General features: G+C 35.2%; 1 protein-coding gene across 10 annotated transcripts in view; it reads left to right on the plus strand.

The window, feature by feature from the left end:
• The window catches only part of LOC111053289 (protein groucho), a 107,339-nt gene extending 93,419 nt beyond the window's left edge, over positions 1 to 13,920 (plus strand). For 7 of the 10 annotated variants that reach the window (XM_039435562.1, XM_039435570.1, XM_039435564.1 and 4 more), the window contains 4 exons: positions 954 to 1,133; positions 3,166 to 3,307; positions 8,516 to 8,817; positions 12,763 to 13,915. In XM_039435562.1, the coding sequence (XP_039291496.1) occupies positions 954 to 1,133; positions 3,166 to 3,307; positions 8,516 to 8,817; positions 12,763 to 12,870 (732 nt within the window). In that variant the 3' untranslated portion in view covers positions 12,871 to 13,915. Of the gene's footprint in view, positions 1 to 953; positions 1,134 to 3,165; positions 3,308 to 6,017; positions 6,320 to 8,515; positions 8,818 to 12,762 lie in introns of all 10 variants that reach the window. The other 3 variants (XM_039435571.1, XM_039435563.1, XM_039435569.1) reach the window with 3 other exon arrangements.
• The last annotated feature ends 817 nt before the right edge of the window (positions 13,921 to 14,737 follow it).

Consider the following 14,737-nt stretch of genomic DNA (forward strand, 5'->3'; position numbering starts at 1 on the left):
AAATGTTTATATGTTGCGCATTTACGGCGAAACGCAGTAATAGATTTCCATGAAATTTGACAGGTATGTTCCTTTTTAAATTGCGCGTCGACGTATATACAAGGTTTTTTGAAATTTTGCATTTCAAGGATAATATAAAAGGAAAGAGGAGCCACCTTCATACGCCAATATTAGAGTGAAAATCAGACTATAGAATTATTAATCATAAATCAGCTGTCGAGTTGATTATAAATTGCATGCAATGACGCATGCAATTCATTATTTCATTTATTTATTTCATTTATTATCTCAGTATAACTTGAAAAATAAAAAATCATTTGCTGTGTAGACTATAAATTGCATGCCTTATTGAATTCAATTTTTATGCACTATTAAAAATGAACTATTGATTGCTTGCAATAACGCATGCAATTAATAACTAAAATAACATAGATTGTCTCTCGAACTTTCTCTGCTTTGAACTCGGGCTGTCCTGTTGCCAGTATGTCTTGAAGGAGATTAGCTTTTGATGTTAGCATTTTTGATACACCAACCCCAACAGCCATTAGCCGTTTTCACACCGATATCTCGCCGATACGACATACAGACAGGATTTACTCTTATGGACAGTATAAGAGGAGGCTGCGGTTCATAACTGCGTGAGTTCTACTGTTCACAGAACTACTAGTTTAATCAAATAAAAAGCTGTATGAAAATGTTGTTTAAAATTTTTACACCAGATGTCAGCACTGATTAGACTTACGCTTATACCTCTTGTATACTAGATTTTTACCACTTTCAGCTATGGATTACAGCTGTGGTACTGTAGCTAACTAAAAAAAAAATGAAAAATGTCACTTGGACCACTTGTATTCTGACCCCCTCATATTATTTTTAACAATTCAATGTCTTTATTTGTCATTTTTGGATTTTCGTTTGATAATAATCATTTATCATATGTTTGACTATTGCAGCAACGGGACAACTACATAAGATCGGTGAAGTTGCTGCCTGATGCCCGTACTTTGATTGTGGGAGGAGAAGCAAGTAATCTAAGCATCTGGGACTTAGCTACTCCCACGCCCCGTATCAAAGCCGAGCTTACTTCCAGCGCGCCGGCTTGCTATGCGCTTGCAATAAGTCCTGACTCTAAGGTGAGCATTCATGCCTTAGGCTACAGTGAGGTCCACGTTATAATGGCAGTGTTTGATCAGCAATGGTATTGCTATCCTTGTCTATTATTCAACAAAGCGAACAGCGCTTTCTCTTTCTCGCTTTGTTCTGTTGCCAGATTGTCTTTCAACAATGTAGAATTAATAATTAATTAACAAAATATTTCATCTTAAATATGAAAACTCATTATGAAATTATTGAAAAATATAATTTCTTGCTCAATAAAATGTAATTGCTTATTTTAAACGAGAAGGAACAGTTAATATTACATCAATAAACCTGTATCAGCTACCGTCTATAGAAGCCATTGACAAGACAGAGTTTCGGCAACGTTGTTCTATTATCTTTTTCCACTGCCATTATAACGTAGACCTCACTATAGCAACACTTCATGTAGGCAACACTCCATGTACTCAGGGGCGACATGTATCCAGGGGAGGATTTGAAGATATAGGAACCCCCCCCCCTGAAATAGGACCTAAACTTTTTTTCTGGCCGGATCAGCCACTGATTAACTTCTGTCATATTTTCTTTATATTGTATAAACCGAAAAATATATAAGACATGAGAGAATATCACAGTGATAATAATTATGAGCTAGACATTGAGTAGGGACCAAGAAATCAGAAAACTATGGATAGCTCTCTCCAAATAATGATAATAATATTTATTTGTTGAAGAACAGTTTCAAAATTGCATGAGACATTGTCAGAGTAAATCAGTTTTATTGCTTTTCACTATCTATTACTATAAATAACACTGTTTCATATCCATACTTTCACTATTAAAATTAAACTTGAATTTTAAAAACACTTATGGAGTGAAAATGCACCCATTGAAAGTACGTTTTCACTTGATAAGTGTTTTTGAAATTCAAGTTTACTATAAAGTTCCAATTTGTGTTTTTGATAATTTATTTTATATTAAAAACTTTTCAAAAAAGGGTATTATGATGTTATTTTATAAATAAAAAATAAGTAGCCTTGAATTCACATTTTAAGGCTGTGCAACGGCTAAAAATAAACTCTCTACTGGTGATATTTTTCAAAGTTCTTCGATGTGTATATCATCAAGATCTTAAAATGAAACAGTTCTCTCAGGAAAACATTTTTTCCCGATCATTACTTTCTGAGATATGAGCACCTAAAGTTTAAATTTTTGGGACAGAACATTTCAATTTCGGTAAGAGATAAATCAATGAGACTTGGAGGTTAGAGTCTTCATGGTATTGTTGATCTAGTAAAATGAAAATTCTCTGAAAATATCAATTTTTAAGAAAGTTATTCAATTTACCAAAAATAACTCAAGTGAAAGTTATTTTTGGTAAATTGAATAACTTTCTTGAAAATTGATATTTTCAGAGAATTTTCATTTTACTAGACCAACAATACCATGAAGACTCTATCCTCCAAGTCTCATTGATTTATTTCTTACCGAAATTGAAATGTTCTGTCCCCAAAAAATTAAACTTTAGGCGCACATATCTCGAAAAGTAATGATCGGAAAAAAATTGTTCTCCTGAAAAACTTTTTCATTTTGATAACTTGATGATATACAAATCGAGAAACTTTGAAAAATTTCACGTGTAGAAAGTTAATTTTTAGCCTTTGCACAGCCTTAAGAATATACTATGAAGAAATTCAATGTAGCTGAATTGTACTGATTAATCCATTGCAGTTATTCCATTCTATTTCAGTTTGAAATGATTAAACATTTTTCTATTTGATTATTCATTGGTTTTATTCTAAATCAGCAGGTAACCCATGTTCCGCAAGATCCTATTTTAAAATTTGACAAACTTAAAACTTGACGGTATGGAATCTTGGAAAATTGTAAATAGGCCTATAACCATTCTCGGTTAATCAAGAATCTATATGCAAAATTTCAAGTATATCAGTTGAGTAGTTCAGACGTGATGATACGTCAATCATAATGTTCCTATCCTGTACGTGTATAAGCCAGTTCTTTCCTATAATATAGTATAGATTAATATGTCTGCATTTTTGTTTGTAGGTATGTTTCAGCTGTTGTTCAGACGGTAATATAGCCGTTTGGGATCTGCAGAATCAGACTTTGGTACGGCAATTCCAAGGCCACACTGACGGAGCATCATGCATTGATATAAGCGCTGATGGCACCAAGCTATGGACTGGAGGTCAGTTCATCAATATAATTACTGTAAATGAATAAAAATAATTTTATTGCCGTTCAACATTACAAAAGTTATGGACAACGTCAGAAATTATAGTTTAGCAATCTATATAACATGAAGGGTTAAATTAGAAAACACCTGTCAAAATAACATTCAATTAAAATATCACATAGAAGAAGTTAGTATAAATACTAGAAAAAAGCTCATCTTGAAGAATAATATATTGCGATTCCAAAAATTGTTTTAACAGAATAAAGGCCGGGACACATATAGCCGCACCGAGCCCGCGCCGACGTACGGCCGAGCTACGTCCGCGACACGGTGATGGTGGTAGGAGAACACACATATCCGTGCGACAGCCGAGCGGCAGCAGTGTCTCAGTTCTGTAGTGCTACTGTCGTCTGATTTCTGAATGTGATCAGAAAACTACTCAAATTGTGTTAATTCTTAAATTTTATAAGATTTTGACATTGTGCTACTGTGCTCTGATCTCTGGGTGTGATCTCAATCATGTTTTCTAAATTTCGGAACAGTTATTTAGCAATGATTGCCTTGACTCTAGAAGAAAAAAAGAGGAAACATCAATTACAGTAGGTGAAGGAAGAGTGGATAGTGCCTGGAAATCAAGACCCATTGAGGGAGAATTTAATACCTTGTTCCATTGATGATGAAATGAAGTTCTACGAATATTTTCGTATGACAAAAAATACTTGGAAATAACCTAACCTTTCCATACTCTTTCCTTGTATTCGGCATTGCGATATTTCTCATCACTTTGGTCGTACAGAACTGGAAAGTTCCGTATCTCTTCAATAAGTTTTTCACTCTCCATGTTACACGAGGCCGCATCATCACCGTTAAAAAGTAAACTAAACTAGTCGGTGACAAACACGGCGACGGTGCTGGCACGGTGCGGTAGTATATGTACACGTTTGATGACTTTGTTTTCTCACTGGCCGTAGTACGTCCGACACTCGGCCGTACGCGGCGCGGGCTCGGTGCGGTTATGTGTGCTCCGGCCTTAAAATGGATTTTCAATCAACCAGCTGTGTACTGTCACAGTATACATACAGTATGGAAACTTGGCTATACCCTGACGCCAAAATCCGCCATCTTGTTAGGAAGCGCCGCATTGTAATAGTATTGATGGTAGGTTCGGATCACTTTAATGATCCGGATCAATTGATCTCGTTCACTGCTACGAGCCAATCAGAAGACCAGGATTGGAACTTCCCAAGGTCACGTGACGTGTTTAGTATTGGCGTCATGTAAAAAGCATTGGTTAGATAGGCGATTGATTACAAGTTTCCATTCTGTATATTCTGTGGTACTGTAGCCTTTTTCTAAATAATTGAAATGGAGCTTCTATCCACTGTCATCAATCAGCCTACAGAAAGGTGTTTCAATATATCCGTTATCTATATTGTAGTCAATAGATTGTACAAATTTGTATTGAATCATAATATAGTGAGTAAAGTAATATAGTTATTAAAGTCAGTGGGAAAGTTTGTCCACATAAGGCGGGATGCACACAGGAGAAACGCGTTTCGTGAAACAAGTTCCAGGTAGCATGTTTCATGCAATCCGTTTTACTCTCGCATGCATACAAAATAAACTGTTTTCCCGTCAGCTTCACAATGGATTGCGATGACGATTTAAAGACATTTTCAATTCAATTCCATTCAATTCAATTTGGTCGTTTTGTCATGATGGCTGGCTACGGAATAAAAAGAAAAGACGAAAATACTGGGTACACCCACTGATCAGGGATCGAGACCATAGTTCCCTCGTTGTTGCGAACCTGCTCATAAGTGATCCTATCAAATTTAAGGATTTTTTTCCGAATGTCTAAGCCACTTTTTGATCGTTTGGTGACATTGGTTGGTGCACAAATAACGAAGAGGGACACCAACTGGAGGCTGGCTGTGAGCCAGCCATTTTGTTTGTTGTTGATTTACTGGTTTCGATTAACTATTTCAAATAAATAAAAATGAATACCTGAACTGTTCACTTCTTTTGTAACTACTTCCCATGCAATCTGTACTTTTTCCCTGTTTAAAGTCGTACTCCTTCAGTTTAAAGTCATAAAGGCACGGGCGTTTTTCTACAGCTCCGGCCAACTTTACTTGGAATGAAATTCCTGCCATAATTTTTTGTAAAACTATTTTAAATTACAATCACAAATTAAGTTAATTAAATTACTTATAATTCAATTAGTTATATTATACTTTGATTTATTTCAATCAAATTTCAAATTAAGCTATCACACAAATTACAAATAGCTATTACACAAATTTTTACAAATCACACAATTTCCCAATGTGAAACGTGAAACTACAGCTAGAGGAAACCGATTATTCGAGTTTCACGAAATCTGGTTTCACGCAATCAAAGAAACTGGAGTTTCATGAAACGCAGTGTGCACAATCCTGTGTACTCTTTATCAGTCGATTGCGAGCAACTTTCGTTTCACGTTTCCTGAAACTTGTTTCTCCGGTGTGCATCCCGCCTCCTTAATGCCATTGAAAAATATTTGATTTGATTATTATTATTATTATTTTCATTGCATCCGAAACATCCGAATAATCAGACTGAGGATAAGTCAAAAAGAGCAACCTAAAGGAGGTTCTCAACACATATCATAATACATTGATAAAGTACTGTAATACAATAGTCACATGGAATATTATGTTGATTTGATCTGTTGTGCTAGGTCTGGACAACACGGTGCGCTCGTGGGACTTGCGCGAAGGCCGGCAACTGCACCAACACGACTTCGCTTCGCAGATCTTCTCGCTGGGCTACTGCCCGACAGGCGAGTGGCTGGCGGTGGGCATGGAGAATAGCAATGTGGAAGTGCTGCACGCGCACAAGCCTGATAAGTACCAGCTGCACCTGCATGAGTCGTGTGTGCTCTCTCTGCGATTCGCCGCTTGTGGCAAGTGGTTTGTCTCCACCGGCAAGGACAACCTACTCAATGCCTGGCGCACGCCCTATGGTGCCAGCATATTCCAGGTGAATTACATCAACCACAAATTGCCCTCTCTAACATTCATTTTTATTCTTTTATACAGCATGTTTCAACTCTTCAAAGTCATTTTCAAGTGAATGAAAGATACGTGTTTCATCATTACATATCAAAGACTACATATACAGTTATGTCGTATATATGGTATAGATATAGTATATATATAAGTAGATATTGTATAGATATCTCGTATATAAATTGATAGAAACAGTATGGAAACTTGAAGTACCCTTTATTATTTATTACAACGACTAGTTTCGACAGGTCATTTTACTTTCCTTGCCCTATTACCATAGATAAGGAAAGTATTGCTTTCCGAAAAAAATTAAGGTACCTCAATTTCTAAATTTCTATACGTTTCAAGGTCCCCGAGTCCAAAAAAGTGGTTTTTGGGTATTGGTCTGTGTGTGTGTGTGTGTGTGTGTGTGTGTGTGTGTGTGTGTGTTGTGTGTGTGTGTGTGTGTGTGTGTGTGTGTGTGTGTGTGTGTGTGTGTGTGTGTGTGTGTGTGTGTGTGTGTGTGTGTGTGTGTGTCAAATTCATACCTAAAATAGTCATTGATAAGCTATATCAACTGCCACAAGTTTCATATCTGTAAAAATTCCAGGAGCTCCGCCCCATCTATGCAAAGTTTGATTTTAGATTTCCAATTATCAGGTCTCAGATATAATTCAAACAAATTTCAAATTAAGCTATCACACAAATTACAAATAGCTATCACACAGTTTTTTACAAATCACACAATTTCTCAATGTGAAACTACAGCTAGAGGAAACCGATTATTCGAGTTTCACGAAATCTGGTTTCACGCATCAAAGAAACTGGAGTTTCATGAAACGCAGTGTGCACAATCCTGTGGAATCTTATCAGTCGATTGCAAGCAACTTTCGTTTCACGTTTCCTGAAACTTGTTTCTCCGGTGTGCATATCGCCTCCTTAATGCCATTGAAAAATAATTGATTTGATTATTATTAGCCAATTATTATTTTCATTGCATCCCAAACATCCGAATAATCAGACTGAGGATAAGTCAAGAAGAGCAACCTAAAGTAGGTTCTCAACACATATCATTTTTGGTAGAGAGTTAATGGGGTGGATATTTTTAATATTCTTTCCAAAGAATGGACATTGATATGTCCAATGCTCCGCCAATTTATGTAGATGCATAACAATATAATTTTTCCTCCACCTACAGTCTAAAGTACTCACTTTACTCCCTGAAACCTAATACTAAAGTGTCACTTTTTCGCTCTCGGTAGTAAAAAACAGAAAAATTCCCTAGGGAGTAAAAGTGACTCCATTTAAATAACATGGGGAGCATCTCTATTTTGAAACTTACATTGTAATAGGTTAGAAGGTCTAAGCTCAGATGAGAAAGCATAATAGAGGTGTCTGTCATTGAGTCAACTGAATTCAATACCACAACCAGAAATTTGATTAACTCATGAAATATATGTTTGTATGATAATTATTATATTCTTAATTTAAGTAGACGATAAAAATTTATACAAATTTTAAAATATTTTATTCTATTCAAAATACCAGCCAACAAATATTTTTGATCTGCAATTCGAATCTGAACCGCGTGATCTGGAATCAGCCATTTTTGGTAGCTGCTCAGCTGATATAATTGTTACAACTTTTGCCGATAGATAGCGCAATCGGCAGTGCTAATCAGACGACCGGTTTTTAGGTTTTAGATTTAGGTTATGTTGTTAGGAATCATTGTCACCAATACTTAAGTTATTACAATGATTTTATTTGCAGTTTCTATAAAAAATGTAGATGGAGGAAAAATGTTGTGTACATCACGAGCGAAAAATACTTTTTCTCCCTCAGGAAAATTGCTGCCCTCGGCCTCGCCTCGGCTTCAAACTTTTTCCCACAGGGAGAAAAAGTCGTACTTTTCACTCTAGATATACAAATAACTAATTATCTATAGTTATTATATTACAAATTGCTTTTTCATATCATATACAGTTCAATAATTATTTTCTTAGTCTATATTATGTAAATTCATCTATAATTTTGCTGTATTGAAAGCTATTGTATATAAGTGTATATGCCAGTATATATTGTAATCTACATAAATAAAGTACTCAATCAATCAATCAATCATAATACATTGATGAAATACTGTAATTATACAATAGTCACATGAAATATTATGTTGATTTTGTGATAGGTCTGGACAATACGGTGCGTTCGTGGGACTTGCGCGAGGGCCGGCAACTGCACCAACACGACTTCGCTTCGCAGATCTTCTCGCTGGGCTACTGCCCGACAGGCGAGTGGCTGGCGGTGGGCATGGAGAACAGCAATGTGGAAGTGTTGCACGCGCACAAGCCTGACAAGTACCAGCTGCACCTGCATGAGTCGTGTGTGCTCTCTCTGCGATTCGCCGCTTGTGGCAAGTGGTTTGTCTCCACCGGCAAGGACAACCTGCTCAATGCCTGGCGAACGCCCTATGGTGCCAGCATATTCCAGGTGAATTACATCTAAATCAACTACAAATTACCCTCTCTAACATTCATTTTTATTCTTTTACACAACATGTTTCAACTCTTTAAAGTCATTTTCAAGTGAATGAAAAATACTTGTTTCATCATTACATATCAAAGAGTAGATATACAGTTATGTCGTATATATTATAGTATAGATATAGTATATATATAAGTAGAGATAGTATAGATATCTAGTATATAAATTAATAAAAACAATATGGAAACTTGAAGTACCTTTTATTATTTATTACAACGACTAGTTTCGACAGGTCATTTTTAAGTTGAAATGTGGAAAATAAATAAACAAGCTGATACTATTCAATATGAACATATTATGCTTATTTTCATGTGATTAATTCATTTCTAATAAGCAAGGAGAATGTAGGTGGAGTACAATTGTTTGTTAATCGAGATGCAATAGAAAGAGTCTCACACTATAACTACCTGGGTACCATCATCAATGAGAAATGGAATAACACACAAGAGATAAGATGCCGCATAGAAAAAGCAAGAGTTGTCTTCAATAAATTGAGTAAGGTGTACAAGAGTCACGACCTTACTCTATTAACTAAATTGAGACTATTGCGTTGCTATGTGTTCTCCGTTCTGTTGTATGGGGTAGAAGCATGGACCCTCACAAAAGAAACAATGGTAAAGATTGAAGCTTTTGAACTCTGGCTGTACAGAAGAATGCTGAAAATATCCTGGACGCAAAAAGTTACTAATCAAGAGGTTCTCAGGAGAATGAATAAAGAACCGGAGCTCCTGAATACCATTAAAAGTAGAAAACTCCAATACCTCGGCCACATTATGAGGAATAGCTCAAGATACACACTTCTGCAAGAGATCCTTCAAGGAAAAATCAACGGAAAAAGGGGACCTGGCAGAAGGAGAATTTCATGGCTGGCAAATCTGAGGCTATGGTTTCACCAGTCATCTGCAGAGCTGTTCCGTAGTGCCGTCAACAAGATCAGGATAGCTATTATGATCGCCAACATCCGAAACGGAGCAGGCACGTGAAGAAGAAGAGAAGATTCATTTTCTCATTGAAGAATTCATTATTTTTTTGAAGTTATAAAATTTAAATATCGGGGACCGAGTTTCGCTCTGGAGTACAAAAGCATAAAAAATTTATTACGAAAGAAGAAATTATAATAACATTCATAAAGAAATGTTCTATCTAATCACAGTGAATTGAGATTAATTCCCAGAGGAATACAAAAATTTCCCTCACAAAGGCCCGGTTGCACAAAAGCCGGTTAAATTTTAATCCTGATTGATTTCACGTGAACCAAATCAGAGAAGACCATTTCAAAAAGATGGATCTACTGGAATTAATCAGGATTGAAAATAACCCGGCTTCTTTTGCAACCGGCACTAAGTACCTGATTGAATGATTACAAAATTTCAACAGCTGAGTCATAATTATGACACAGTCCCACACACATGAACTCGCTCACTCACTTCCATCATCAACAGACGACGAAATAATTATTATCAGATATTCTTTCAAGGATGAATAATAATTATCCTTTGAGACTAGTGCAATCGAATCTTCATATTATAAACCTACTATGTTCTGAATTTCGTGAGAATCGTTAGAGCCGTTCTCGAGATCCGATGAAATACAAACATATAAACATCGAAATATCTAAACCTCTAAACATTTGAACAGAAGTTGCTCGTTCAATAGTATATAGGATAAATTTAAATTTCATTCACTTTCAATTTTATCAAAAATAGGATTATTTAAGTCAAATTGAATTATATTTATTAAATTATTCTTATTTAATTTTGCAGTTTTATAGATATGAAATTCTTCTTTTACATTCTTCTTCAATTTATTACTTTCATTACCAATGCTTAATATTTTCATATCAGAATTTATATTGATATAACTATGCGTTATATCAAGTCTCCATATTGTTTTTATTAATTTGTAAAAGTAGCCCATTCAAGTGGAGTCTTTCTATCTCGTTTGTTTACCTACTCTTACCTACTCTAGAACATGGTAGGCCATAGTGGAGTAGGTCAATTTCCACACAGAAATCACTAAACATGTAGAGGACATATTATATTTTTTTTTGTAACTAACTAGTAGCTCTGTGAACAGTAGACCTCGCGCTCAGTGAGTTACATTGACCTATTGTTATGTTTTCTCAAAAATTAATAAATAATTTATCAATTTAAAATGTCTAGAAAAAATCCTAAATAAACATAGAGCTTTCTGTCATATCGTACCGTGACGTGTCGTCCCGGAATGTGAGTGTGAGCGCTGTTATCAGGTCTGCTGCAACTGTCTACAACGTTGATGGAAAGATACATTTTCAAGATGTTCGATGATTTTGAACGGGTAGTATTATAGTCCACTAGACAGCTGATTCATGATGAATAATTCTATAGTCTGATTTTTACTCTAATATTGGTGTATGAAGGAGGCTCCTTTTTCCTTGTATATTATCCTTCAAATGCAATATTCCCAAAAAACCTTGTATATACGTCGACGCGCAATTTAAAAAGGAACATACCTGTCAAATTTCATGAAAATCTATTACCGCGTTTCGTCGTAAATGCGCAACATATAAACATTAAGAGAAATGCCAAACCGTCGACTTCAATCTTAGACCTCACTTCGCTCGGTCAACTATTGTATGTAATTGTAATTTATCTAATATTTTCTGTAATTGATGTAGTAGTTTTAGTTTTTTTGGGAAATAAACATTTAATTTATTTATCTAATATAACTGATCAGAACAGATGTAATGGGCTGGTCTTCTATCTCCGTGAACAAAGCCGTAGTGCATTCGTGTGACGTCAGCACAGGTAGGGCTCCTACACCAATAAAAATTAGTTGATTTCAGCTGATATATCAGCTAGTGCTTTTATTGGTGTAGGAGCCCTACCTGTGCTGACGTCACACGAATGCACTACGGCTTTGTTTACGGAGGTAGTGGCCGATCCCAATATATTTTGGGTCCAGCATTATCAAGTAGTACTGATGCTGGCATCGAGATACAGATAATACATTCTAGGTAATAATTAATATTGAACGAAAATCTAAATTAAATGCTGTCAATTTCTATCTAGCTGTTTACCCTGTTCTCGATATTTGCAGTAGCGAAATGCAGTCTTCGGGGTGAATAACAGAATTTAATTTTGATTTTCATTTAATAATAATTATAAATCCATTATTATCCTATACTATTAAACGAGCAATTATTTATGTTTATATTTTCAGATGTTTAGATGTTTGTATGTTTGTATTTCACAGGATCTCGAAAACGGCTCTAATGATTCTCACGAAATTCAGAACATAGTGGGTTTATAATATAAAGATTCGATTGCACTGGGTCAAATCCCTGGGAAAACTCGCTGAAGCTCATTAAGAGGATAATTATTATTCATCCTTGGAAAAACAGCTGATAATACCTATTTCGTCGTCTGTTGATGATAGAAGTGAGTGAGCGAGTTCATGTGTGTGGGACTGTGTCAAAATTATGATTCAGCTGTTGAAATTTTGTAATCATTCAATCAGGTACTTGGTGCCGGTTGCAAAAAAGCCAGGTTATTTTCAATCCTGATTAATTCCAGTGGATCCATCTTTTTGAAATCGTCTTCTCTGATTTGGTTCACGTGAAATCAATCAGGATTAAAATTTAACCGGCTTTTGTGCAACCGGGCCTTTGTGAGGGAAATTTCTGTATTCCTATGGGAATTGATCTCAATTTACTGTGATTAGCTAGAACATTTCTTTATGAATGTTATTATAATTTCTTCTTTCGTGATAAATTTTCTATGCTTTTGTACTCCAGAGCCAAGCTCGGTCCCCGATATTTTGAATAAATGCAATACCTCAGTAATTTCCATCTGTATTCTAGTATTCTAGTTACATTGGTTGAGACTAATAAATTTTCCTCTCTTTTTTCAGTCGAAAGAATCCTCCTCAGTGCTCAGCTGTGATATCTCGGCGGATGATAAATACATAGTGACAGGCTCTGGAGATAAAAAAGCCACAGTTTACGAGGTTATGTATTGAGCAGAAAAATTTAGCGAACTGTACAGCTATTGAATAATATTCTGCCTCGTAATACTGGAGAAGCAGAGTGCTAGACGATAAGAAACACGACCAAGTTCATTGATGTAAGGCTCCAAACGTTTCTGACAAAAATATTTCGATTTCGAAGTCAAGTATTCCTTGATTATAAAAATATAATCGTACCTGAGTGTGGGCCTGAATCCATTCATTTCTATAGTAAGAATATTGAGTTAATATTGTTAACTATTTTAAGAAGTTTCCTACTTCTAAAGCCAGATGCAATAAAGAATGAATTTGAAAAAAAATAAATAAAAAGTCTTGCTTGATATAGTGAGGTCTACCTTATAATGAAAGTGGAGAAAGATCCTCTATCTTATCAATGCCTTCTATAGACGGTAGCTGATGCAGTTTTATTGATGTGATATTAACTTTTCATTCTCGTTTTAAATAATCAATGATATTTTATCAAGGAAGAAATTTTATTTTACAATAACCACACAATGAATTTTCATAAAAAGTATGAAATATTTTGTTAATTAATTATTAATTCGTAATTATTGTTAAAAAATGATCTAGCAAAGCGAGAAAGAGATAGCGCTTTCCGCTTTGTTGAATGATAGACAAGAATAGCAATACCATTGCTAATCAAACACTGCCATTATAACGTGGACCTCACTGCAGGTGTGAGTACCTGACTGCTCTTGAACTGTATCCTCGTTCGGAAATTGTGAGCTGTTTTCGCATTTAAATAAATACACATTGTAATGTGACTTTTTACACAAACACCTTGAGGTTGAAATTAATATTAAGGATTTGAAAACAATAATGGTGTCATGTATCAATTCCAACAGCTTTGAATCATTTCAACATACAGGGTGGGTGAAAAGTACGAGAACGGCTTAATATCTCATACACTATGGTAATTTGATGATGGGTGTGATTGAGATCCTACTTAAATTTAAAATACTACTTTTCTATGACTTCAAAAATCTGGTCCGCCATTTGGATCCACCATACTGAATGCAACTTTTTTTTTTAATAGGAAGGTGGTCATCCGATACATGATTTCGATACGAAATTTCAAGAAGAAATGAATGGTGAAAACCGCACATCGATATCTCAAACCGTTCAGAAGATATTCACATTATTAATCAATACCACCTATGTATTTCATTTCTGATATGGATGATATTGATTAATAATGTGAATATCTTCTGAACGGTTTGAGATATCGATATGCGGTTTTCGCCATTAATTTTTTCTTGAAATTTCGTATCTAAATCATGTATTGCATGACCACCTTCCTATTGAAAAAAAATGAAGTTGCACTCAATATGGCGGATCCAAGATTGTGTACCATTTTAGTCATAGTAAAGTAGTATTATCAATTTGAGTGGGATCCCAATCACACCCACCATCAAATTACCGTTGTGTATGAGATATTAAGCCGTTCTCGAACTTCTCACCCACTCTGTATACAGTATTTATTATTAAACTAAAACCCCAATTAAATGCTTCAAATCAACCTGAAGACTTCTGCTACTGCAAATATTGACAACAGGGTAAACAGCTAGATGGAAATTCGATGAGCGCTACTATTCAAAGCTGAGAACTTTTGTATAGTAGCGCTCATCGAATTTATATCTAGCTGTTTACCCTGTTGTCAATATTTGCAGTGGCAGAAGTCTTCGGGATGAATTACAGCATTTAATTTGGATTTCCGTTAAATAATAATTATTCATTAATAAGCATTTGCAAAAAATGCTGTTTTCCAATAAATTTATTTCCATCTCTATACAGTATTTTGATACTTTATTGTAATTCAAAACAAATGCAGATCTGATTTGTGTAGGATTAAGGCACATTT

The sequence above is a fragment of the Nilaparvata lugens genome, chromosome 9 (assembly GCF_014356525.2).
Source record: "Nilaparvata lugens isolate BPH chromosome 9, ASM1435652v1, whole genome shotgun sequence".
Lineage (NCBI taxonomy): Eukaryota > Metazoa > Arthropoda > Insecta > Hemiptera > Delphacidae > Nilaparvata > Nilaparvata lugens.